We start from the raw sequence: 26,180 nt of genomic DNA, 5'->3' as shown, positions 1-26,180 counted from the left end.
GGCACTGGGGATGGCTCTTTGGCCTCTGCCAGGCGCTAGAGTGGCTCTGGTTGCAACAGAGCGACGGCCCGGAGGGGCAGAGCATCGCCCCCTGGTGGGCGTGCCAGGTGGATCCCGGTCGGGCGCATGCGGGAGTCTGTCTGATTGTCTCTCCCCATTTCCGGCTTCAGAAAAATACAGGAAAAAAAAAACAAACCCACTTCGGACATTTGCGTTGTACTTGAACATATTGTCCAGGATTAGTCAGATACATTTGATTAATTCCCTTTTGTCTTTATTAACCCCCCCCCTTTGTCCAGCCTTGTTCAGCTCTATGTTCTGAAGACGTTTATGACTTCCGCATCTATGCTCAGACCGTCACTTACTTTATACTTTATAAACATTTACTTTGAGCACTGCAAGTGCAAGCATCCACTTACATTCAGGGGAACTACTGCAACCCCAGCCTACTGCATTTCTGAGGCATCCTTAGCAAAAGGAAGAGCCATTGAAGAGCCCACCACCACGGGGAGGTGTGTGACACGCCTGCTGTCTGTGCCAGTGAGTGGTGAGCCCCGAGCGCTTACTCATGCTTCTGACGTCATGGCCTGACACTTGGGCTCTTTAGCTTGCAGTTCTCAAGTGTGTCTCCATCTCGTTTCCTTGCTTATACTTATCAGCACTTTTAAAATTGTCCACAGTGTGCAAATTTTTCATCAAGAAACAGAAAAAAGATAACCAAAATTTATTCTGAAAAAAATACATTATCTAGCAGCAATGCGCTTGCTGAGTTGAGGCGGGACCCAATACAGAATATCTCCTAATTCTCAAATATGAGAAGCTTGGAGCTGCCCTGATATGAAAAACTTCACCTGCCCAAGTCACAGACAGGCTGGGAAAAAACACCTGCAAATCACAAATCGGATGTACATGTGGGTATATAAAATATATAAAGATGTGTGTATATAAAAATGTAAAAAACACTTAAAACTCACCAATGAGAAAACAAATTAATAAAAACTGAGCAGATGATATGAACGGACATTTCACCAAAGAAGACATGGAATTGCAAAAAAGCACATGAAAGAATGTTCGATGTCATTAGGCAACAGACAAATGCAAATTACAAGCTCAGTGAGATACCACTACATATCTATTAAAATATTTAAAATTAAAAAGGTTTGCCATGCCAAGTGTTGGCAAAAACGTGGAGCAACTGGAACTCCTGTACACTGTGGTAGGTGTGTAATCTAGTACAATTACTCTGGATAACAGTTTGGTGGTTTCTTAAAAAGATAAACATCACCTACCATATGACCCAGACCTTCTCCCTCTAGGTATTTACCTAAGAAAAGTGAAAGCATATGCCCACAGTTGTACACAAATGCTGTAGAGCTATTTTTTTTGTAATAACCCAAAACTTGAAACAAGCCAAATGTCCCCCCACAGAAAAATGGATAAACCAACTGGCAAATCCATACCAGTCAGCAAGAAAAAGGAACAAAGTGCTGAGATACGCTACGACACGCGTGAACATCAACAAAACTAAGCTGAGTGAAAACAGCCAGACTGAAGAGAGTTTATACTGTATGATTCCATTTATATGAACTTCGAGAAACTGCAAACTAACGTGCAATGACAGAAAGCAGATCAGTGGTTGTGGGAGGGGTGGGGAGGCGCAGGCAGGGATTACAAAGGAGATCAAGGGGACTGGCGAGGGTGATGGGTACATTCATTATCTTGATTATGGTGACGGTTTCAGGGATATAAACATATGTCAAAGCTCATCAAATGGAACATTTTAAATATGTGCCTTTATCGTATGTTGATAATATCTCAGTAAAGGTATTTTTAAAATGCATTATTAGCAAAATATTCTAGAGGTCATACAAGTGTAGTTCACAATTTTCAGAAGATTGTCTCAAATCTCTTAAACTACTTTGTGTGTTACAGATACAGTCTTTGTATAAAAAAGTTTCTTTTCTCTAAGGGTTCGCACAAAACTACAAAATAAAGAGACAGTGTCTTCACTATTTTAGTGGCACACAGAGGCTGCACATTCAAGGGTAGCTTAACTGCTAGGCAGGGCAGACCCGACTGCTCTGAAGGGGAGGAGGGAAAGGCAAGTAACATATTTAGTTTTCCTATTATTCTAAAGCTCACCTTCTAAATAATATTTCCTATGACAAAACGATCAAAGGATTTTCTCAACTTGATTATCTCCTTTAGATTTCAAAAGACTAGTAGATAACATTAAGATATCACATAAACTGAAATTTCTATGTGTGATCAATAAACAGCACCCACTTAACTTTAATAAGAATATATATAAATATGCTTATTTTTTTCTTCACATTTGTGCCCAAATCCAATAAATATGTACATTTCATACCATTAAAAGATTAAAATCTTGAACAATGTTTTAATATTCCTCTTCTCGTTCTGTGTGATGGGTCATGAATTGCAGGATTATGCAAGAATGAGACAAATTTGGATAACAAGTTTACTAATTTATTCTGAAATATACCAAAGAAGGAGATAGTCCATGACTTTGGTAGTTTTAATCTTGAGAAACAAGATTATATTACCAAAGACAGTGTTAAGCAGCCTAAAACATTCCAGAAGGATCAATGAGAATTAGGAGAGCCCTAGCCGACTTCACAAATAGCTCATCTGATGAGCAGGATATACAGATAGAGAAGACAAGGCCTTTCCTATAGAAAGGGTCACTATGAACAAAGAGCATGTGTTTAGAAGATGCAAAGGCAGTGACCACACTAAAGACATATAGATAAGCAATAGAAACTAAGCAAAAGAAAGGTACATACAAGTTATTGAAAGTACTAAAAAGTCAATGAAATATTAGAATACCTAGAGTGATATGCAAAATCTGTTTAATATTATTGTATCATCTATGATCTTGAGAAAAGGAGTGTTTCAGAAAGATTAAAATAAAAAATAATATGTTGGAGAGGTTGATTGAATGTATTGAGTCAAAAAATTTGAAAGCAGCCTGACCAGATGGTGGCGCAGTGGGAAGAGTGTCAACCTGGGATGCTGAAGACCCAAGTTCGAAACCTCGAGGTCACCAGCTTCAGCGTGGGCTCACCTTGCTTGAACATGAGGTCTCTGGCTTGAGCGTGGGATCATTGACACAACCCCATGGTTGCTGGCTTGAGACCAAAGGTCGCTGGCTTGAGCAAGGGGTCACTGGTTCAGCTGAGCACCCCCCCATCAAGGCACATATGAGAAAGCAATCAGTGAACAACTTAAGAGCCACAACTATGAGTTAATGCTTCTCATCTCTTTACCTTCCTATTTGTCTGCATCTATCTGTCTCACAATAAAAAATAAAAAATTACAAAGCAATTCCTGACCAGGCAGTGGCACAGTGGATAGAACGTTGGACTGGGATGCGGAAGACCCAGGTTCGAGACCCCAAGGTCGCCAGCTTCAGCATGGGCTCATCTGGTTTGAGCAAAAGCTCACCAGCTTGGACCCAAGGTTGCTGGCTCAAGCAAGGGGTCACTCGGTCTGCTGAAGGCCCGTGGTCAAGGCACATATGAGAAAGCAATCAATGAACAACGAAGGTGTTGCAACGAGAAACTGATGATTGATGCTTCTCATCTCTCTCTGTTCCTTCTGTCCCTGTCTATCCCTCTCTCTGACTCTCTCTCTCTCTGTCCCTGTTAAAAAAAAAAATTAGAAAGCAATGAAAAGGGACTGGGTAAAAATGGAAGAAATTTGAATAAAAAAGGGATGTAAAGAAATATGGATCAGGACCTAGTAAATCTCAACTGTACACAATACTGATGAAAGAAATAATGCAAGACGACTGAAGTTTCAAACCTGATGGACTGAAGAAAGTACTATCATGATCAAGGAAAGAGAAGTACAACAGGGAAGTGTATTTCAAGAGATGAAGAAAATAATTCCATGTCAGACACATTAGATGCAGGAAAACAGCGACTGGAACAAATGGAAATATATAAAACAGTTGGAAAAATAGAAGCTCGTCCTCCAGTGACAGGAATAAGTTGGAATTTGGGAGCTGTCAGCATTATGCATGATAGCTAAAATCACATATAACAGTGGCACTGCCAATGAAAAATGTAAAAGTTGAGGGTTTGAGATCATGATCTCAGATCTCAAATGATGTTATAAAAATATATCCCTTTAAAATATACCTAAAATTATGTTTATTCTCCCATTTGTTCAATATTTTCCAAACTGTTATACTTGGCTCTTGCACCAGGACTAAAATGTTCACTCAATTATACTGTTTCACATTTCAAAATGGTAGAAACAACTGACCTCTTCAGTAGCACCCAGGGTGGTAAATGAAAACGGCAGGCAGGTCAGTCAGTGAAACCAGCCCTCGAGGAGACAAGGAGTGAGGGACGTGCAGCCTCCTCCACAGAGGCACCTGGAGGGAGGGGAGCGCAGGAGCCGAGCGCAGGAGCCTTTCCCTAAACAAGGCACAATCGCGAGCTCTCGGTTCAGGAAGCAGTGAAAAGGCTTTCGAAAGTGTGGATCTGGGAAAGCACTCTGTACTCAGTGTTGCGCTTGCTGCTATGGTCACCGTAAAACAACAACAGAAAGGACCAGCAAAGTGTCTACTCAGGTCTTTTGCCCATTTTTTAATTGGATAGAGGTGGCCAATAGAAATGAAAAGATGCACAAAGTCACTAATCATCAGAGAAATGAAAATTAAAATGAGCTATCACCTCACACCTGTCAGAACGGTTAGCATCAATAAATCAACAAACAAGTGTTGACAAGAATGGGAAGAAAATAGAACCCTTGTGCACTGTTGGTGGGAATGCAGATTAGTGCAGCCACTGTGGAAAGCAGTATGGAGTTTACCCCTCAAATTAAAAATGGATCTGTCTTTTAAGCCAGCAATTCCACTTCTGGGAATATACCTGAAAAAACCCAAGATTAATTTGAAATAATATTTGTATGTACTCTTATGTTCATTTCAGCACTATTTACAATAGACAAGATCTGGAAACAGCGCAAGTGTCCATCAGTAGATGAGTGGATAAAATGCTATGTTTACACAATGGAATACTACTTGGCAGCAAAAAAAGAAAGAAATCTTACCTTTTGTAACAGCATAGATGGACCTAGAGAGCATTATACTCAGTGAAATAAGCCAGTCAGAGAAAAACAAGTACCACATGACTTCATCCACATGTGCAATCTAATGAACAAAATGAGCTAACAAGCAAAAACCTGAGACAGGCTCATATAAAGCAGGCTGACAGAGGTCAAGGGTGGGGAGAGCTGAGTGAGGGGGGTGGAAGGTTTGAGCAAAAAAGAACAAAAAGAGGAAAGAAAAAACTCATGCATATGGACAAGAGTGTGGAGAAGCTGGGGCAGGAGGTGGAGAACAGGATAGGGGGATAAATGTGATGGACAAACACTTGACTTGGGTGTGAATACAAAATACGGTGTAGAGATGTGTTGTAGAAGTGAGCACCTGAAAACTGTGTAATTGTGTTTAAAAAAACAGGATCAGGCTGATGCTATGATCGAGGCATCTCTCCCCCACTGATGATCCGAAGACACTGAAGAAACTTTGGCAGATGTAGGCTGAAGGTCTAAGGTGGCCTGGCGGAAGGTCCCTCCGCGCAACGCCGGTGCCTGGTACTCAGACTGCTGTCGCTGGTTCTCAGTCTCTCAGAGAAGAACCTTTTAGCTGAAGTGTGTTTTATACTATTTTATCATTTCTAATCGTTGTTTCTAATTTATTTGCTTTTTCAGATGAAACTAGCAGAGTTTTTATCATAAAAGTAATTTCTACTGTGTGCATGAGAGAATAAGTTTGTATATTCTTAGAACCTAATAGTTGTTGTTACCACAATGCAGTTTATATTCATTCACTTCATGGTTATTCTGCAGTATTTACTTTTTTCTAAGCCGAATACCATATTATTTTACAATAAAAAATGAAGAGTTTTAAAAATTAAGAAATAATGGGGTCCCAGCCGGTTAGCTCAGCGGTAGAGCGTTGGCCTGGCGTGCGGGAGTCCCAGGTTCTATTCCCAGCCAGGACACACAGGAGATGCGCCCATCTGCTTCTTCACCCCTCCCCCTCTCCTTCCTCTCTGTCTCTCTCTTCCCCTCCCGCAGCCAAGGCTCCACTGGAGCAAAGTTTGCCCAGGCGCTGAGGATGGCTCTGTGGCCTCTGCCTCAGGCGCTAGAATGGCTCTGATTGTGGCAGAGCAATGCCCCAGATGGGCAGAGCATCGCCTCCTAGTGGGCGTGCCGGGTGAATCCCAGTCAGGCGCATCCCGGTCAGGGGCATGTGGGAGTCTGTCTGATTGCCTCCCCGTTTCCAACTTCAGAAAAATACAAAACAAAACAAAACAAACAAAAAAAAGAAATAATGGAAGGCACCTTTGGCAGCTCCAACCCCCCTTGGTGACACCGTGCCCACATTCCTCTGCCCTGCCTCCTGATCCTCCCAGATAGCTCTGCTTGCCCCTATGACACCAAAATCACAGACCTTCAAAAATTAAAAATAAACAAAAACCTAGGTGGGCATGGTATCACCAAGCCTGATTTTCCAAGACAGACTAGAAATCCAACTACTATATTATGGATCTAGTTTTCAGAGAGCAACAAATTCAAAATGTTTAAAAATGCTCTGCAGAATGACTAAATCCTCTTCAAACTGGCTTTGGCCTTCCGGTGGCAAAATTTTAAATGTAGGATAAGACTGTTTACTAGTGTAAATCCAATCACAGTAAGAAAAGACTGAGGAAGATTTGGGTATCAGACTGGCTCATCCATCTGGTTATCTCTAGCCTCCTTTTGACTAGATTACATTATAACTCTGTGGGAGATACTGTATAGAAAACTGACAGTCTTGCAAATAACCCGTCTACAGCAATGTGTCTGGGTGAATGCATTAATTACTGTCCTGAGGACAGTGACCAGTTTTGCACCCATTCATAAATTTGACATTCCCACATTCGTCTATAAATAATATTTTGAGTGATACTTTTGAGTCCTCTTTTGAACCAGTTGTAATATCTTACTAGGTCCTTCCTTAATGAGTCAAGTCTGACGGATTTTATATCTGTATGAGAGATGTGATTTTATCCTGTTTTAAAATTGATCCATCAACTACAGATAAGCAATTAGGATTACCCCAAGATTCCCTCCTTGTTCCTCTATCCCACCTAGGTTTTTGTTTATTTTTAATTTTTGAAGGTCTGTGATTTTGGTGTCATAGGGGCAAGCAGAGCTATCTGGGAGGATCGGGAGGCGGAGCAGAGGAAGACGTGACAGCCGACGGCACAGATGAGCTCCACAGAACTATTCAAGGCCAATTAATGAAATCAAAGAATTAACATTTCTCTCTATCTCTGACTTATGTTCAGACCCCAAAAGGGGGGAAGCACACTTAAGGAACAGAATAAACAAAGAACTGAATCTTGGATCTATATCTGTTTTTCAAACTCAGGCCCCAACACTTCAGTGGAAGTAAACTCAATTTGCTGGGTCATGCCCACATTTATTAACAGAATTAAATGGCAAAGAAAAGAAAAGAAAAAAGAAACAAAGAAGAAAGGGGAGGAGAAGCATTATCAGAGATTATCAGAGAGCATCATATATGATCATGTTTTATGAACTCTGCTTTTGGATTCATGGGCTAGGTCAATGAATGTATTGCTTAATTTGGGTTGCCAGCGAGGAAGATCCAAAGCTGCTAACCATACTTCGGTTCTCACATGACCCCTAAAGGAATTCTGAAACATGATGCCGCCCTTGTAGTTTTTCAGTTGACATTTAAAACTTTCCATTGAAAATGATAAAGGACGTTGTTTCTAGCACATTTTAAATATTTACATGTTGAAGTAAAACTGAGATAGCATTCATTTACATTTGTCCAATGGATCACAAACACCGTAACATTTTCGTATACATCATCACCATTTAAAAAAATAATGAACAAGTCTTCTCTAACAGCAGGGAATTTTATATTGTTCTCCTTGAACCCTTACTTCCACCCACTCCCACTGGCCAGGAGTAGCTCAGCGGTGCCCTTGAACACACCACTGCAGCTTTGCCAGCATCTCCAGATGACAGCACAGTCGTGGTGGCAACCTCATTTGTAAGGAGCCTGTCCCCTAATGTACACTCCTAATCACGTCACCTAATTGGAAAAAAGTAACATCATGTGCATATACAACAGCCATTAAAAATTGAATTTGCATAATATAAATTTAATAAAACTCACTTCCCTAATATGACTGTATAGTTGCTTTTAGCAAACTGAGAAATTAAACATGTATTATTTTTAGCCACCAGAACATCTAAAATACTCAGCAAGTCGGAAGGTCTCAAGCTCCAAGTGTATGATTAAGAGCTGCAGGCAAGGGAGGCTTGGGGAAGAATGGGAAGCCCCTGAGAAGTTCACTGAGTAGGTTTCAACAGGTGCGGAAGCTGGGTTATCTTTTCTTGATTTTATAGTTTTTTCTTGATCCATATAGTTTAAATCCTCTCCTATTTTATTTCATATTAAATTATAGGCAAAAAGTGCTTTTCAGAAATGGGACATGTAGGATTCAAACATGAAATCTTTAAATAATAGTGGAAATCCTGGGTTCAAGAGTACTGGAGGTAATGTCTAGTTTATCACAACTCGGTGACTTTTCACGGTTGGCTTTGTTTGCCACGGAGAGCGGCCGCGGCTTCCGCTGCCAGCTCCTCATCACTGGTGTCAGATACCTGCCACCGGAAACTGCTGGCAGTCATTAGCTGTCACTATGATAATAAACTCTTGCTATCATGGAAACATTATATTATCTGGAATTATTCATTTTCTGGGATTTTTTTCTAGCAGAATTGCTTTCAAACATAAAGCAATCTTGAAAAATGACAAGTTGGCCCAAAAAAATTTTAGAACAAAACCTTCCTTCTTCTCAGACCCTATTTCCATCATTGAATACAATCTCACTAAGGAGAATCAGACATCATAGTTTTACTCTCCTCCATCTCCTTGTAAATAAGTATGACCCCCAAAGTCTGTTGGAATCATCATGGAAGTTTTGTGTAACTTTGCTGTTGTTGGATTAGGGGATTTTTGTTCGTTTGTTGGTTTTCCTTTTAATTATGCTTTTATTTTCAGAATCAATGATAGACTGGCAACAATAAAAAACAAACAAACTACATTTTGCCTTGGCCAGTTGGGTCAGTGCATAGAGCGTTAGCCTGGTGTGGAGATGTCCAGAGTTCAATTTCTAGTCAGGGTACACAAGAAAAGCGACCATCTGCTTCTTCCCCCTTACCCCCCTGTTTTCCCCCTTCTTTCCCACCTCCTTCCCTGCAGCCAGTGGCCCAATTGCTTCGAGTGTAGCCCCAGGTGCTAAGGATAGCTGGTTGGTCCAAGTCCTTCAGCCTCAGGTGCTAAAAATAGCTCAGTTGAGTCAGCATTGGCCCCAGACAGGGTTACCAGGTAGATCCTGGTCCATGTGGATGTCGGAATCTATCTCCCATCCTCTCACTCAAAAAAACAAAAAACAAAACAAAAACTGACTACTATCTTCCTCTACTGTCCCTTATTCAAAAAAGAAAAATAGAACAGTATAATGGAAGTCTCCTCTGATTCTACTAATTTGGGGGGGGGGACCTCCCACTACATTAGACCCGGGTCTCTCAATCTCTTTACTCTTAGCATTTTGGTCCATATAATTATTTGTTACAATGTATTCTTTTGTGGATGGGTATGATCACCGTTTTGTTTTTTTTTTTAAGATTTTATGTATTGATTTTACAGAGGGAGTGGGCGCAAGAAGTATCAACTTGTATTTGCTTCTCTTTGATTGTTCATTGACTGCTTCTCGTTTGTGCCTTGACTGGGCAAACCCAGGGTTTCGAACGAGTGACCTTAGCATTCCAGGTTGATGTTTTATCCACTGCGCCACCACAGGTCAGGTGGGTATGATCACCTAATATATGATGCACTCTAGTCAAAAGACATCTTAATTCAAAGAGGTTTTATTTTAAAAAGACAACAACAACTATTTCCCTTTTTAATGCAGTACATGTGAACCCGTGTATTTTCTTTCTACATAGTTTGGGGAGATGTAGAAATTTAAAAGATAAAGTTGTTGCCTTCTGGAAGCTTATAAACAACCCGTACTTATAATTTATATCATCTGAGTCTCATTCATTGACCAAGAATGTAATTTAAAGGCTTAGTGTTATCCCCACTCTTCTAACTTAATGATACAATGATATATTTTCATGTTGTAATGAAGTTACAAACATAATTCTTCATAACTGTCACCAAAATACAAACACAAACATTTTGGTTCTGGCTTAAATAACACTGAACCTACCAATAAAATACCAATTTCTACTCACTGCATTCAATCTTGCAACTCTGAAATGAAAAAACATCCCCCAAAAGACTTCAACTCTAGCAAAAAACATCTCTTCACACAAAAACAAATATCTTAGATAAATAAACACATTTAAATCATGTCCTAAGGGAGAAGGAAGTCATCCGCTGTAAGGCCACACCTCTTTACAACTCTATATCACAGGGACACCTAGAATGAATAAAGAAAAAAATAAAGCATTATTCAGTGTGGGTCTTTAAATTGCTCTATTTGCTCACTTTAATGCATTTAACACATAACAGAAAGCATTGCATTCACTTCCAAAAGGATACGCTCCTAAATGGCCCACTGCAAATCTGCATCATTTGATTTTCAATACAATCTAACTGCAACCTCAAAAGCCTTTACTTCCTACTCAAATAAAAACAAACTAAAATTCAGTTGTTTGTTCATTTGCTCACTTTTAACTCATTCAACCAACATGTTTCAAAGGGCAAATCCTGGCCAGGGACCGTAGTAGGCCCTAGAGAAACAAAACCAGTCAAGGAGCTTTCTCCCAATTCAAGGAAATACCCATCAACTTGCTGCCTCTTTGGCCTGCTTCTCGGCCACCTCTCACAATGCCAGTGGCACAAAGTATGTGCTGAGTCCTGTGTAAAACTAGCACCAGCCACGCAAGAGGCTAACAAGTTGTTAACAGTCCAGTTAAGAAGTATTGCTATCTCTCTGAAAACGTACTTTAGACTCCGAGTAAATAAAAAAGCTGGCTGTTTTACCTCCTCCCAATTTTCCATCAAAGTGCACGTACAGATAACACAAGACAGCAACTGGGAATAGCTCTGTCAAACATCTGCCAGTCTGAGTCAAATTTCCCTAAACAGGACAATCATTGTGACCAAGCACAACTGACCAAGAGTTCATAACTGTCCCTTGTGCCACAGGCTACATTGTCTATCCAAGGAATGAATGAATAAGCAAATAAACAAGCAAACTGAAACAGACCAGCAAACCACAAAGATGGGGAATGTATTTCTTCCATTCCCATTGCCTAAACTTAATTCTAAAATTCAAGTTATGCCTAACCAGGCAGTGGCGCAGTGGTCAGAGCATTGGACTGGGATGCAGAAAACCCAGGTTCGAGAACCTGAGGTCGCCAGCTTGAGCGCGGGCTCATCTGGTTTGAGCAAAAGCCCACCAGCTTGAACCCAAGGTCGCTGGCTCCAGCAAGGGGTTACTCGGTCTGCTGAAGGCCCGCAGTCAAGGCACATGTGAGAAAGCAATCAATGAACAACTAAAGTGTTGCAACGCGCAGTGAAAAACTAATGATTGATGCTTCTCATCTCTCTCTGTTCCTGTCTGTCTGTCCCTGTCTATCCCTCTCTCTGACTCTCTCTGTCTCTGTAAAAAATAAATAAATAAATAAATAATTTTTTAAAAACACCAAAAAAAACACCCTAAGCTTTTTTTTTTTTCTTTTTTCCGAAGCTGGAAACGGGGAGAGACAGTCAGACAGACTTCCGCCCGACCGGGATCCATCCGGCTCGCCCACCAGGGGCGACGCTCTGCCCACCAGGGGGTGATGCTCTGCCCCTCTGGAGCGTCGCTCTGCCCCGACCAGAGCCACTCTAGCGCCTGGGGCAGAGGCCAAGGAGCCATCCCCAGCGCCCGGGCCATCTTTGCTCCAATGGAGCCTCGGCTGCGGGAGGGGAAGAGAGAGACAGAGAGGAAGGAGGGGGTGGGAGTGGAGAAGCAAATGGGCGCTTCTCCTATGTGTCCTGGCCGGTAATCGAACCCGGGTCCCCCGCACGTCAGGCCAACGCTCTACCGCTGAGCCAACCGGCCAGGGCCAAAACCCTAAGCTTTAAAATACAAGTTATACCTACCAGAAAAAATAGGCTGCCAGACACGCCACTGCCCGAAACGTCTCTATGAAGTCTGGCGGAACGAGATTCCTCCCTTATCCTTACCCTTCTCCCAGAAGATCGTCCACCTCCATTTGAGGGTCAATAGTTTGTACCTGCCCAAGGAAGACTTTGTAAAACCGGGTCCCAGACAGAAAGGCTCCATGAGCAGAACACAGGAAGGAGGTCTCCTGCAAGGTCAAATAATTACAAACTGCTCCTTATCTCTCACTCATTCAGACACCTCAACAGTCTGAGCCAATCAATCTCAGCCCAGCAGACCCGTTTGTGCTGAGTGCCCGTCAGCCTGTGTGAACTGAAGAAGCTGAGGAACGTGTGTATCTGTCTTTAGACACAGAACAAGAGGTTGCATGCAACAAGGTTCAGTGACAGAGACTAAGGTCACCTCATCCCCAGTCTCTCCTTCTATAGAGATTACCTGAATAAGCTCAGCAGAAAGAAGCAAAAACATGGATGCAAAAGCTAAGAAGACTATCTCTCTGATGACTGTTTTCCACAAGTAACTGCTGAAAAATAGAGAAAACATCTTGGTAATAGTCAAACGGTTGTAAGAAAACACCGTCTCTCACATGCAGGCCGCTGAGCAGGGCTGGATAAACCCCAGGTGGACTCAGGACCTCCACTCGGGCAAGCGCACACACGTCCCTCCTTCGGGGGAAGCACCCTGCGGTTTCCTTCCCTCTCCACTACCTTACTAGTCATCATCACTAGCTGTCCAACAGATACTTAAGGACGATCTGACCCTGCTAGTAACAGCTGTAAGTTGTAGGTTACTACTGAAGTACTACTTAGTGTAACAAGGCCCTGTGCTCCGTGCTTTACAGACAGTTTTATTCAATGTTTACAACCACATGAAGCTCTCTCTCCCATGTTAATACAGAAATTGCAATTGTGGAAGGATGAATAATTTGTCCAAAAGTCACTTCAGAGAGAGTATAGGGTTTAACGTAGGCTGTCTGCTCTCAAGCCTAGGTTCTTCACACTCTGCTGCACTGACTTAGTGTGCAGGCCTGAGCACCCTCCCAGCACTACTCTGTTCTGCGTCTCAGAAAAAACGCATGATGGTTTAAAACAGCTCCAAGAAACAGAACCCTACGTGTTACCTTGATTTCACCTTCTCCCTGCCCATCAACCACTAAGTCCTGCAACTCTTGATACTTCATGAAACCTTTGGCTTTTCTCCATTCCTACTGTCACTAGTACTTGAGCTCAGCTCACTGTAAGCCCCATTAGGAATTACTGCATTCCTCTTGGGTCTCTTTTCAACACAGGAGACTCTCAGTAGCCATGTTTGTACCCAAACCTCCCCAGGTCACCTTCCACACCATAGCTGTTTGGATGACATACGGACAACTGACCAGAGCTGGCAATCCAGATCCTCCCAGCTGGTCACAAGGCCTGAATAACCACGTAGATCTATGCAAACAATGAAGCAACAGTACTTGGTTGAAGAGAAACTGGTTTCAAAAAAACCCCCAAAAAAACACTGCCTGATCAGGCAGTGGCACAGTGGATGGAGCATCAGACTGGGACGCAGAGGATCCAGGTTTGCAACCCTGAGGTTGCCAAGTTAAGCGCAGGCTCATTCAGCTTGAGTGAGGGCTCACCAGCTTGTGTGCAGGGTTGCTGGCTTGAGCATAGGATCACAGACATGACCTCATGGTCGCTGGCTTGAGCCCAAGGTCACTGGCTTGAGCAAGAGGGTCACTAACTCTGCTGTAGCCCCCTGGTCAAGGCACATATGAGAAAGCAATCAATGGACAACTAAAGAGACTAAGGAGCGGCAATGAAGAATTGATGCTTCTCATCTCTCTCCCTTCCTGTCTGTCTGTCCCTATCTGTCTCTATCTGTCTCTCTCTGTCTCTGTCACACATACACACACACACACACACACACACACACAAAAAAAAAATTAAAAGAAATAAAAAAAGAAGAAGACAGATTGGGTTCTAAAACCTTTCCTGTTCGTGGCTCCAGTCCCTTGTGAGGTCAGTAAACCTTAGGCTAGTCAAGTTATCTCAAAATGATTCCAATCAGTTTCCTTTTGACTTAAAATCTTAAGCTGGAAGGTGGAAACAAACCAAATGTACATCAATGGAAGAATGTAAAAACAAATGTGGTATATACTTAAAATGGAGTGTTATTACACATTAAAAAGAAATGATATTACACTACAGAATAACCTCAAAGACACAATGCTGAGTGAAATAAACCAGACACAAAGGGGCAACTATCGATTATTCTCTGTATGTGGTATCTAGAGTAGTTAAATTCATAGACTACTTATTAATACAGTTTCAGTATGGGACGATGACTAAGTTCTGGCGATGAACAGCAGTGATGGTTGTACAACAATGTCAGTGTACCTAATGCTGGGGATATACACTTAAAATTGGTTACAATGGCAAATTTCATGTTATTTAAATCACGTATTACACTAAACTGCTTGGCATGGCATATAAGAAAGACAGTTCAAGTTCTGGTCTCTAGTTTTACCCTTAATTTCTACCACTCCTCAGGACCCTCACTGTACCTTCACCAGACCTTTAAATTCTCAACAACTAGTAGAATCCCCACATTGGCTCTCTAACGGGAGCACCTACACTAAAGTCTTCAATATAATGCCTTTTTTAAATGTATGGTTAAGCCAATTAGTGAATAAAGAAATTCTAAAAAAGTCATAAAGGACAAAAGTCAACAAATGCACAAGGATATATGCAAATACTGGAGCAAACATGTTCCCTATGGCCACTGCAAATTTCTAATGGCTAAAAGCCTGACTTTTAATGGCCCATGCCTCACAGCGAACAAGGACAAAACAGGAGCCCTAACATCTTGATTAAGAGGAAACACACATTTCTCAGGGAAAACGCCCTCAGACTACACTTCAGAGAAGTCAACAGAGAGTTCCAAGAAGAAACGTGAATCATAATCAAATTATATACAAATGAAGAACCAAGTCCCAACAAGAAAGAGTCGACAAAATAAAAAAAAATTTAAAAACAGTACAAAATCAGACCCGTAAAGAGTGTGAATATCAAAGTAGGCTTTAAACAGATTTAGTTTATATGACAAAATAAAGGGAGACCTGAAACTATGACAAAAAGAAAAAAAAAGATAACTACTAAGATTTGAAGAACCCAACAGAACTTCTAGAAACAAATAAATTAAAAATAGTATTGAAATTAGAGCAAATGAGTCACAACTGAATAAAGATTTGGTAAACTGGAAGATATGCATAAATTATCTAGACTCAGCATACAGAATCAAAGTCATTGACTTAAAAACAGAGGTGAAGAACACATGAGAAAGTCCTTCTTACTTATAATTGGAATCCCAGAAGGAGTTAGACATTAGGGAAGAGGTGTTTCAAAAAACAAAAACAAAAAAAAGCCTTTGAGGCCAAACGATTTTTTGTTTGTTTTTTTTAGTAAGAGAGCTAGAGACAGACAGAGGGACAGATAGGGACAGACAGACAGGAAAGGAGAGAGATGACAAGCATCAGTTGTTCTTTGGTGGCACCTTAGTTGTTCACTGATTGCTTTCTCGTATGTGCCTTGACTGCGGGGTTGGGGGGTAGTGCAGCCAAGCCAGTAACCCCGCACTCAAGCTGATGAGCCCACGTTCAAACCTGGGTCCTCCGCATTCCAGTCCAATGCTCTATCCACTGCGCCACTGCCTGGTGAGGCTAAACGTTTTCCTTAAAGAAAGGGTTATTGAGCCATACGCTGGCCAGAAAAGGACCAGGTCCAGGGGCATGAAGTATAAACCATCAGATGTGGGGCGAGATGGAGAAGGCAACATGTCCACCATCATGGGTTACAGGGCTCTTTCATAAAACAGGTATGGAGGAGAAAGTTGTTTTGAAAGAAGTGGCAAAAAAGGGGTGGGAAAAGGTAAAGCAGGAAGAGTTCTGGGTCAGGTGTATAACCCACACAGAAGTATTTGATGCTTCGGGATTGGGTGCGGGCAGCAGTGCCCAGAGCTCATGAGGAAGCAGGGTGCAGGGAGATGACTACTTTTTTTAAATAAGAGATGAAATTTAGATAAAAGCCTGAGTTGGTTCAAAGCTTCAGCACATATTCAGGAATGTGAGCAGTCTTTGGTTGTTTCTGGCCCTGCCGCTGTTAACTATTCACTTTGCTCTTCCTCTCACTCTGAGGCCTGCTGTAATTTAATTCAGGGCATCTCAGAATTTTTCTCTTATCAGAGACAAATATTTCAACCATTGAATAATGGTTGGAAATGGGTCAGTACTGATAAAGAGAAGAGTTATCAGACTCAGAAAGCATATTTACCAGCAAAGTAGTAAGAGAATTGAAGTAGAATTACAGAACACCAAAGACACACTAAAGATCAAGCAGATAAACAGACATGAAACCTAACAACAGAATCACAATTTAAAAGAAAATATCACAAGAGGAAAATAATATCTAAGTAGTTTTGAGAGAAATTAGAATTCTATAACACAGGACCATCTTTTGAGAACAAGGATAAAATAAGCACATTCAGAAAAACACAAATTGATAGTTTGGTACCAAATAGTCTCATTAAAAGAACTTCCACATATACCTCAAAAAGAAGGGAAATAATACCTGAAAAAAAAAAAAAAGGTTGAGTTGTAAATATAAATAGTAAGTAAAGAAAATTATAAATATATGACTAATTCTAAGCAAATAGTAACTGTATATAGCAATAATAATGCCTAATTTATGGGGTAACATGAAATTAAAATAGAACTAAAACTCTAGACAACGGCATTCAAATTAAAAGAATTAAATGGAGTTATAAGCTCTTGTCATGACTCAGAGGACACTAGCTTCAGCACCGGCTCGTCGGGCTTGAGTGCAAGCTCACCAGCTTGAGTGCTGGGTAACTGGTTTGAGCATGGGATCATAGACATGACCCCATGGTAACGCTGGCTTGAAGCACAGGGTCACTGGCATGAGCAAGGGGTCACTGGCTCAGCTGGAGCCCCCTGGTCAAGGCACATATGAGAAAGCAATCACTGAACAACTAAGGTGGTGCAACAAAGAATTGATGCTTGTCATCCCTCTCCTTTCCTGTTGGTCCCTATCCGTCTCTCTCTCAGACTCTCTGTCTCTGTCAAAAAAAAAAAAAAAAGTGGTAAGAAACAAAACTATAATTTTTGTTTCACACACAAATAGAAAATTAATCTTATAGAAAATTATTAGAAATGAAAGTTTAACAGGATGCCAGAAAAAATATCAAATGCATTTCTATATACTAGCAACAATCAGTTAAAAATCTTTAATTTAAAAAAAAAAAACCATTTATAATGGAAACTAAAACAAAGTACCTAGGAAGAAATCTAATCTAACAGTTAAAACTTTTATGTAAAAAATTATGGAACTTTTTTGGAAAGATATTAAGAAAACCAAAATAACTCAGGAAAAGTCAGAGTTAAGATGTTACTTCTCCCAAAATCAATCAAAAAGTTCAAATGCAATTCTGATCAAATCTCAACACAGTTTTTCAGGGTACCTGACAAGCTAAATTTTATATGAAGCAGCAATGAGCCAATCATAACTATGATATTCCTGAAGAATAGGACAAGGTAGAAAGACCTTCCATCAAGACATCGAAGTTCTTTGGACACAGTATTAAAAAGAGTGGTTACAAGTACAGGCACAGAAAAATAGAAGCAATGGAACAGAACTGAAAGGCCAGGAACAAACCCACACATATATGTAAACTTAAAGGGACACTGAGGGTCAGTGGCACATGATTACAGTAAAAAATGAGACTGGGACAACTGAAATGGAAATAAGACAAAGAAGTGGAAAATCTGACAACATAAAAATTCAATTGTAAATGATGAAATATATCTAAATATGAAAGAAAAACTATTTCAAAATTTTAAAAACATAGAATTTAAGAGCTTATTTTAAGAAATGATTCTTAAATGAGATTTTTTTTGAAGGGTGGGATAGACAAGTACAGACAGACAGGAAGGAAGAGAGATGAGAAGGATCAACTCATAGTTGTACCACCTTAGTTGTTCATTGATTGCTTTCTCATATGTGCCTTGACGGCAGAAGGGGGGGGGCCCTCCAGCCTAGCCAGTGACCCCTGTTCAAGCCAGAGACCATGGGGTCATGTCTATGATCCCATGCTCAAGCCCGTACTTAAGCCGGATGAGCCCGTGCTCAAGCCGACAACCTCAGGGTTTTGAAGCTGGGTCCTCTCAGCGTTCTAGGTCAATGCTCTATCCACTGCGCCACTGCCTGGTCAGGCTTAAATGAAATTTTTTAAATTGACTTTTCAACTATATTAAATGTCAGGGAAAAGTATTTTAACTATATGAAAGTAAGAGCTTTTTCCAATGAAAGAGAAAAAAGGAAAGACGGAAGGCATGAAAAATTAATAGGCCCAAAACTAAGGTATGCAATCCTTCCTATCCACACAAATATATACAAAAAGCTCTCAAAAATCAATTAAAAAAGAAAAATACACACACACACACACAAATGGTAAACACAAACAGCCAATATTATTTTGAAAAGTTCTTCAACCTTATTAGTAATCAGAAAAAACAAATTAAGACCACAACCATCTCACATTCATCAGATTTAGGGGAAAACATTTTTAAGAGTTGACAAAAATGTGGGCCAACCAGAACTCTCCTACACTCCTGATAAGAGAATAAATTGGTATCATCACCCTTGGTGAAAAGTTTGGTTTACTAGTAAAGCTAAAGATGCACACCCTATGTTCTAGCAATTCTGATATATTATTGCACAGGCGCACCAATAAAAAGGTACAAAAATGTTCGTAGAAGCCCTGTACACAATAGAAAAGAAGTGCAAATAATCAAAATGTCAGTCAAAAACAGCGAAGTAGCAGAATGAAAAGAATGAACTCCACCTATGTAGGTCAACATGAATTAATCTTAAACACAAGGAAAAGAAACAAGTCAGAAGATATATATATAATTCCATTTATAGAAAGGTCAAAATTGGCAAAATTAAACAACATTCCACTTAGGAATGCCTACATGTGTAACTAAAAATATATAGAAAAGCTTAGTGTTTTCAAGATAGTGTTTCTTTCTGGCTAGAGAGAGAAAGACTTAATTGATGAAGTACAAACGACTAATTGTTAAAGTTCCATTTCTTAAACTGAATGGGTTTATTTAATCTCTCTGGAAAGTACTGTATACATACTAGCCACATATACTTTTCTCTATACTTTATATATTACATAATAAATTTTAAAATGTTCATTTATTGATTTTACAGAGAGAGGAAGGGAGGGAGAGGAAGGAAGGGAAAGGGGGGAGGGAGACAGAAAGAGAGAGAAACACTGATCTGTTCCTGTATGATCCCTGACCAGGGATCGAACCTGTAACCTCTGCATCAGGAGGATGCTCTAACCAACAGAGCCATCCAGCCAGGGCTACATTACATAATAAATTTTAAGTGACTCAAAAATATCCAAAAAAGCTGTTTTAAATGATCTTCTTACTTATCTCCCTGGTTGTTATTTATGTTTTTAATGCTGTTGGTAGGTAAAAGAGGTCTTTCAACTGTAATAAAACAATGATATCAGCACCTGGTACTTTAAGATTTGCTCTTAAAAATTGTTATTAAAGATTTTATTCATGCGTAATATCTTATATAACACACATCAGTTTGTATTCTGATGCAACACTAAGGTGCAAAGGACATTAAGTCTTCGCAAGAAACATAAAATAGACTTTATTGATTTGCACCAATACATCAACAGACATGCACCCTGCATCAGTTAACGACATTCTTTAAATTTGTTTTAGTATAGAAACACTAAAAGACAAATTAAGTGCTAAGTGAACACTGAGAGAACCTACCATTTAATTATGGTACATTAGATTTCCATCTTCAATTGCCCCGTGAAGTCTCAAAAGGACCTTAATTTGCTTAAATCAATTGTGAGGCTAAATTGGAGACTCTAGTTAGGTACCTGAATTTAACGATAACTAAGGTTCCTTAAGGCAAATTCACGAACTCAGTTTCAAAAAAATAATACCCAATAAAAAGTGTTTTTCAATTCATGCAGCACTGTTGGCAGGTATTTTTACAAGCACTCATTCTGGAATGTCCCTGGCAAGGCTGGTACCAATCAGCAGGGGAAAGAAAAGAAAAAATCAACAGCCACACAGCCAGTGAAAGATTTGAGAATTTCGCCTCCGCCCCCAAATCGCCTTGAAACAGGTCTTCCCTCCCGAGTCCTAGGGAGCAGAGAGCACTTGGGGCAAGACTGCAGAGGAGTTTAAAAGGGTCCATATGGACAAAACCATATGGACAAAAGCTGATCAGCTGGAACTTTGCAAGACATTAAATTATCTAGCCCCTCATTTTGCGGATGGGAAATTATAGGGGAGAAGCAGGAAAAAGCGCACCTGTTTAGGATCTAACAGCTATTTAAATTAGTCAACTCTCCGATCCCAGCGGTCCTCCTCCCCGCTATCCCCTCCTCCCGGATGCTTCAATTCGTTGCTAGCGTGGAGGTGAGAAAACGCGCACCTCCGCAGAGTGGCCCGATTGTCAAGGTAGAAAGAGTCGGAGAGGTAATCAGAAAAGGTAACCTCTTCCTAAAGGTGGGAAAACTGATGAGGGAAAGTGGCGCAGTCTGGGAAGTAAATCGCCAACCCCCTGTCACCAAGCACCAAGGGGCCTGACAAAGGCGGTGAAGATCACTGGCGGCTCCACTTCCCGCCTCTAGGAGGGAGGGTATAACACATAACAACAACAACCACCACAACACCCTATCCCTAGATTTCATTCTGCAAGAATCACGCCCTTCCCACGCAGAACCGGGAAGAGGGGGTGGAGTAGTCAACTGCGAACAGCCGGTGCACAGCACCGACTCCCGCCTCCGTCGGTGGGGAGAAAGGTAAAGAGACGCCTCCCGCGAGAAGAGGTACCTGGGGCTGGCCCCGCCGTCCCCCGCCGCATCCGCACTGGAGCCCGCACCCTGCTTCCGGGGTCAAGTCGCAGTGGGGAGACTGGAGATCACCGGAGACAGCTCAGGCCCGGTCCCACCCCAGCCCCGCCTCCACTGCCCTCTCTGTGGTGGACAGGGGCAACTTCCGGGACGCCGCGCGTCACTAAGCAGCGAATCCCACTTCCGGACTCATTCCCCCTTTCGCTTTCCCCTTGGCGGACGGCGGAAGTCCGACCCAGATTTCCGCGCGTTTGATTGGTGGAGTCGGAGAGCTTGTCTCCGCCGATTGGTGCCAGGGAAATCGGCCCCATAGGCGCCCGCGGAATTTTGTCTCACTCCATCGCTTGTTTCCCGTCGGCCGCTGATCTTGTTTCGCAATAATGGTGGAAGTGATGGAATTGCCCAAGTCGCGCATCAACGCCAGCATGCTCTCTCAGTTCATCGACCGTCCCGTCTGCTTCGTAGGGAGACTGGAAAAGGTGCGTGCGCTCGCTCGCCCTGGGCTCCCGGTCCGTAGCCCGGGGGTGGAATGGATCGCCTGACCCGCAGGGGAGCGGCTTCAGGGTGGGCCACGGGTGGTGAAGGACAGAAAGAAAAAGCCTTAAGAGCATCACTGCGCTCGCGATTGCTCTATTTCTGCACACTTTTTAGCTACTGCAGTTCTTGAGCTATGTTGGCACCTCTTTTATGGCGCAGTGTTTGCGGTTGCGCCAAGTTCTAAGTTATAGCGCCTCGCACATCTACTTTCTTGATATTTTAGTGTAGCCAGACTTGACACCTAGTCTCATTTTCTTGTTTTGTTCTCTTCTGCAGTTCTCCTTCTCAAACCTCGGTTTCTCTTTGACATAACTTCTCTGTAAAACACTCCTTGATTGTCCCTTCCAGATCCCATAGCGCAGAATGTTGTCTTATCCTAGTGGTAGAGTGTGCCCCTTCATCCTCCCGGTGAGAAACAGGCTACAAGTCTCAGAATCGGTGAACCATGAGAGCTGAGAGAAAGAAAACTAGTATTATATAAAGACTTACCTAGTAATTTCAGCCACACAGCCTCTTCACAGGTAATTCTGACTTTACGGGTAGACTGGGCAGTAGTAGTATATGGTTAAAATGCTCAAGGCCACATTAAGTAGTAAAGCTGGCACTCAAACCAGATCTGACTTGACTGCACTCTTTGCAACTGTCTTACAACACTAGAACCCAGATCTTTTTTTTTTGCATTTTTCCGAAGCTGGAAACGGGAGGCAGTCAGACAGACTCCTGCATGCGCCCGACCGGGATCCACCCGGAATGCCCACCAGGGGGCGATGCTCTGCCCCTCTGGGGCGTCGCTCTGTTGCGACCAGAGCCATTACAGCGCCTGAGCAAAGGCCATGCAGCCATCCCCAGCGCCCGGGCCATCTTTGCTCCAATGGAGCCTTGGCCGCGGGAGGGGGAGAGAGAGACAGAGGGGAAGGGGTGGAGAAGCAGATGGGTGCTTCTCCTGTGTGCCCTGGCCGGGAATCGAACCCAGGACTCCTGCACACCAGGCCAACGCTCTACCACTGAGCCAACCGTAGAACCCAGATCTTTTGACAACAGTTCTCTCTTTACTTAATCATGCCGGATTTTTAAAACGTATGGTCAGTGGGATATGTACTATTTAAGTAATGGGTACCAGATCTGACTTACAGATAGTATGGACCCCTTTTAATTAGTTTTATCATAGGGTTGCCTGATACAGCAAATAAAAATACAGGACATATTTGTACTAAAAAGTATCTGAAATTGAAATGTAACCAGGCATCGTTTGACTGGATATGGTAACACAATTGTAATTTGAATCTAATAAACCATTCAAAAACAATTGCTTTGTGTGCATCTATTAAGTTTTTGAGTCAATCTATCTTTTGTCAAACATAAGATTTTTATTTTAATGAGATTTTAAAGGTTTTGCTTATGTGGGATTTATTTTTCTGTTTCTTTTTTAGATTCATCCCACTGGAAAAATGTTTATTCTTTCAGATGGAGAAGGAAAAAGTGGAACCGTTGAGTTAATGGAGCCTGTATGTATACGTATTAATTTTATGCATATTAGTTCATTCTACATCTTGTTTTGATTTGTTGTTGATATATCTGATTCTTGGAGTGATGTGTAAAATATCAGCTTATAAAACTTCCCTGGCTGTAAAATAAAATTTTGTCCTCTAACTACATTATATTTCCCCTTATGTGTCTAACCAGTGATTCTTTGGGGCCCATGATTTTTTTAACTATATTTCTTAAATACTGGGTGACAATTCTCATTTCTTGAAAGACCATAAGATAGTGTAAGGTAAATCTTTCATTTAAATCACTTTTCTTCCTTAAGATTTTACATTTTTTTAATTCTATTTTCTACATTTGTTTACATATATTTTCAGTTGTCACTTAATTTGTTTTTACATTTTATGTTTACATTTTCTTGGTCTTTTATTAAGACAAATGCATGTGTGGTTAATATATACAGAACACACTGTGCAACATATAGATAATAGAAGGTTCCTTTCAGTGGGTTCCTTTGAACAAATTACTCCTTACAGAATTGTTGGACATTCTTGGTATATTTAAGTGATTTTGTCTTCAACTTAAACGTTTAACTGTCTCTTTGGACCTGGAGCTACTGCTAGAGGTGAACAGGACTTGTACAGGCTGACAGTAAGTATTCAAACATTTTTGAACTGGTTACAGTTCAGTTTTTGCATTGATAGATTTTTGTTACATGAAACGAAAGATTAGTAGACTATATAATAATTTTCCAAGTTAATTATCAACTGAAATGTGATAATGATGAAGTTGGCATTTTGTTCTTTGTGTTAGCTTGATGAGGAAATCTCTGGAATCGTGGAAGTAGTTGGAAGAGTAACAGCCAAGGCAACCATCATGTGTGCATCTTATGTCCAGTTTAAAGAAGACAACCATCCTTTTGGTAAATAACGCATTCTAGTTTCATGTATTTAGGAGAAAAACAATTTTATTCTTAATTTGACATGTCTTGGTCTTGATACTCAGTCCTGCTACATTTTCAATTTCTATAGACTCTTCTGATCTCAAAGTAAAATGGGAGAACACTTAGCCCTGCTTCTTTAGAACTTTTATTTATTGATTTTAGAGGAGAAGGGAGAGAGAGAGAGAGAGACAACTCTTTCTGGATATTTGTTGTTCCACTTATTTATGCATTCATTGGTTGATTCTTACATATGCCCTGACCAGGGATTGAACCCACAACCTTGGCACATTAGAACAATGCTCTAACCAACTGAGCTACCCAGCCTGGCCTTACCTTGCTTCTAAGTAGTGTGTGTGTATATTTAGGAAACTCAGTAAAGATTAATTAATATATGTAGAAAGGGAACTTTTATTTATTTATTTTGAGAGAGAGGGACAGACCAAAAGGGAGAGACATGAGAAGCATCAACTTGTGGTGGTGGCGGCACTTCAGGTGTGCACTGATTGATTTCTCAATATGTTCCTTGACCCGGGGGCTCCAGCTGAGCCAGTGACCCCTTGCTCAAGCCAGCAACCTTAGGCTCAAGCCAGCAACCTTGGGCTTTAAGCCAGCAACCTTTGGGCTCAAGCCAGTGACCATGGGGTCATGTCTGTGACACCACACTCAAGCCAGCAACCACACACTCAAGCTGGTGACCCTGTGCTCAAGCCATGAGCCCACACTCAAGCTGGCAACCTCGGGGTTTTGAACCTGGGTCCTCAGCATCCCAGGATCGACGCTCTTATCCACTGTGCACCACCTGGTCAGGCAAGAGAGAATATTTTTTAAATAGGGCAAACAAATAATGTTAATCCTTTTTTGTTTTGTTTTAATATACAGATTAAAGGCATCAAATAATGCATAACACCTAAAACACAAGGCAAGAACTGTCCTGTATTATGGATAATCTATACATCATATCTTTCACTTTTAAAAGTCACACTTAGTTAAATAAGTTTGATAACCCATATCTCAGTTTTAGAAGATGGATTGTGAAAATTCGTTGACCTCTAAATGGGAGATAACAAAAGAAAAAGATCGAAATCTTTTAGATAATAATTGATGTTACAGCTTTCCACTGTAGACTTACTATTTCCTAAAATGTTTCTTTTAGATCTTGGACTTTACAATGAAGCTGTGAAAATAACCCATGAATTCCCTCAGTTTTTCCCTTTGGGGGTTGTGCAATCTGATTGATTTTGACTACAAATGATCTACACTGAAGACTATTAAAGAAGGCCCCTGATATTTGAGGGAGAGATTCCTGTTATATTTAAGGTTTAATTTGTTCTCTTTTTAATTTCATTTACCTAATTTTATTAGATATTCCAGTATGCCATTTATAATGGAATTAGTATATTGACAGTTCTTACTACATCTTCATAAAGAATTCTCTGGCATATGGTCAGATCAGATGCAAAGACAAAGCAGTTGTCTGTTTAATTTTGTGTTTTATTAATAAAAGTTTAAATGGCACATACTATTGGTCATTCACTGTCTTATATTTTTAGTCGGGTATTCAAGTACAAACTTGGAATTCTATAGCTGTAAGTTTAGTCATGTTGAACAAAAGGAATTTGAATGAGTGGAGCTACCCTGCCACGTGTTCCCTGATTTTTTGGTGATTTTTTTTTTTTTTGTATTTTTCTGAAGTGAGAAGCGGGAGGTAGAGAGACAGACTCCCGCATGCGCCCACCAGATCCACCCAGCATGCTCACCAGGGGGTGATGCTTGGCCCATCTGGGGCGTTGCTCTATTACAACTGAAGCCATTCTAGTGCCTGAGGCGGAGGCCATGGAGCCATCCTCAGCGCCCGGGCCTACTTTGCTCCAATGGAGCCTTGGCTGTGGGAGGGGAAGAGAGAAAAAGGAGAGGGAGAGGGGTGGAAAAGCAGATGGGTGCTTCTCCTGTGTGCCCTGGCCGGAATCAAACCTGAGACATCCACACACCAAACTGACGCTCTACCA

General features: G+C 41.2%; 2 protein-coding genes and 1 long non-coding RNA gene across 3 annotated transcripts in view; 1 reads left to right on the top strand and 2 right to left on the bottom strand.

The window, feature by feature from the left end:
* Positions 1–21,372, bottom strand: part of UMAD1 (UBAP1-MVB12-associated (UMA) domain containing 1) — a 228,609-nt gene extending 207,237 nt beyond the window's left edge. The window contains exon 1 of the mRNA XM_066240208.1: positions 21,190–21,372. The gene's annotated coding sequence lies outside the window, so the exon portion shown is untranslated. The remainder of the gene's footprint in view (positions 1–21,189) is intronic.
* LOC136310944 (uncharacterized) lies at positions 9,978–12,347 on the bottom strand. Its single transcript, XR_010726638.1, has 2 exons — positions 12,224–12,347; positions 9,978–10,550 (listed from the first exon to the last, which is right to left on the bottom strand). It is a non-coding gene; the product is annotated as an uncharacterized lncRNA (long non-coding RNA).
* A 123-nt stretch (positions 21,373–21,495) lies between the features above and the next one.
* RPA3 (replication protein A3) lies at positions 21,496–25,693 on the top strand. The gene is made up of 4 exons (XM_066240209.1): positions 21,496–21,688; positions 23,177–23,251; positions 24,045–24,153; positions 25,328–25,693. The coding sequence occupies exons 1-4, from the start codon at positions 21,590–21,592 to the stop codon at positions 25,408–25,410; spliced, it is 366 nt and encodes a 121-aa protein (XP_066096306.1). The 5' UTR covers positions 21,496–21,589; the 3' UTR covers positions 25,411–25,693.
* Positions 25,694–26,180: the final 487 nt, after the last annotated feature.

Source organism: Saccopteryx bilineata, chromosome 7 (assembly GCF_036850765.1).
Source record: "Saccopteryx bilineata isolate mSacBil1 chromosome 7, mSacBil1_pri_phased_curated, whole genome shotgun sequence".
In the NCBI taxonomy this organism is placed as follows: domain Eukaryota; kingdom Metazoa; phylum Chordata; class Mammalia; order Chiroptera; family Emballonuridae; genus Saccopteryx; species Saccopteryx bilineata.
This window is presented reverse-complemented; position numbering and strand designations above follow the sequence as displayed.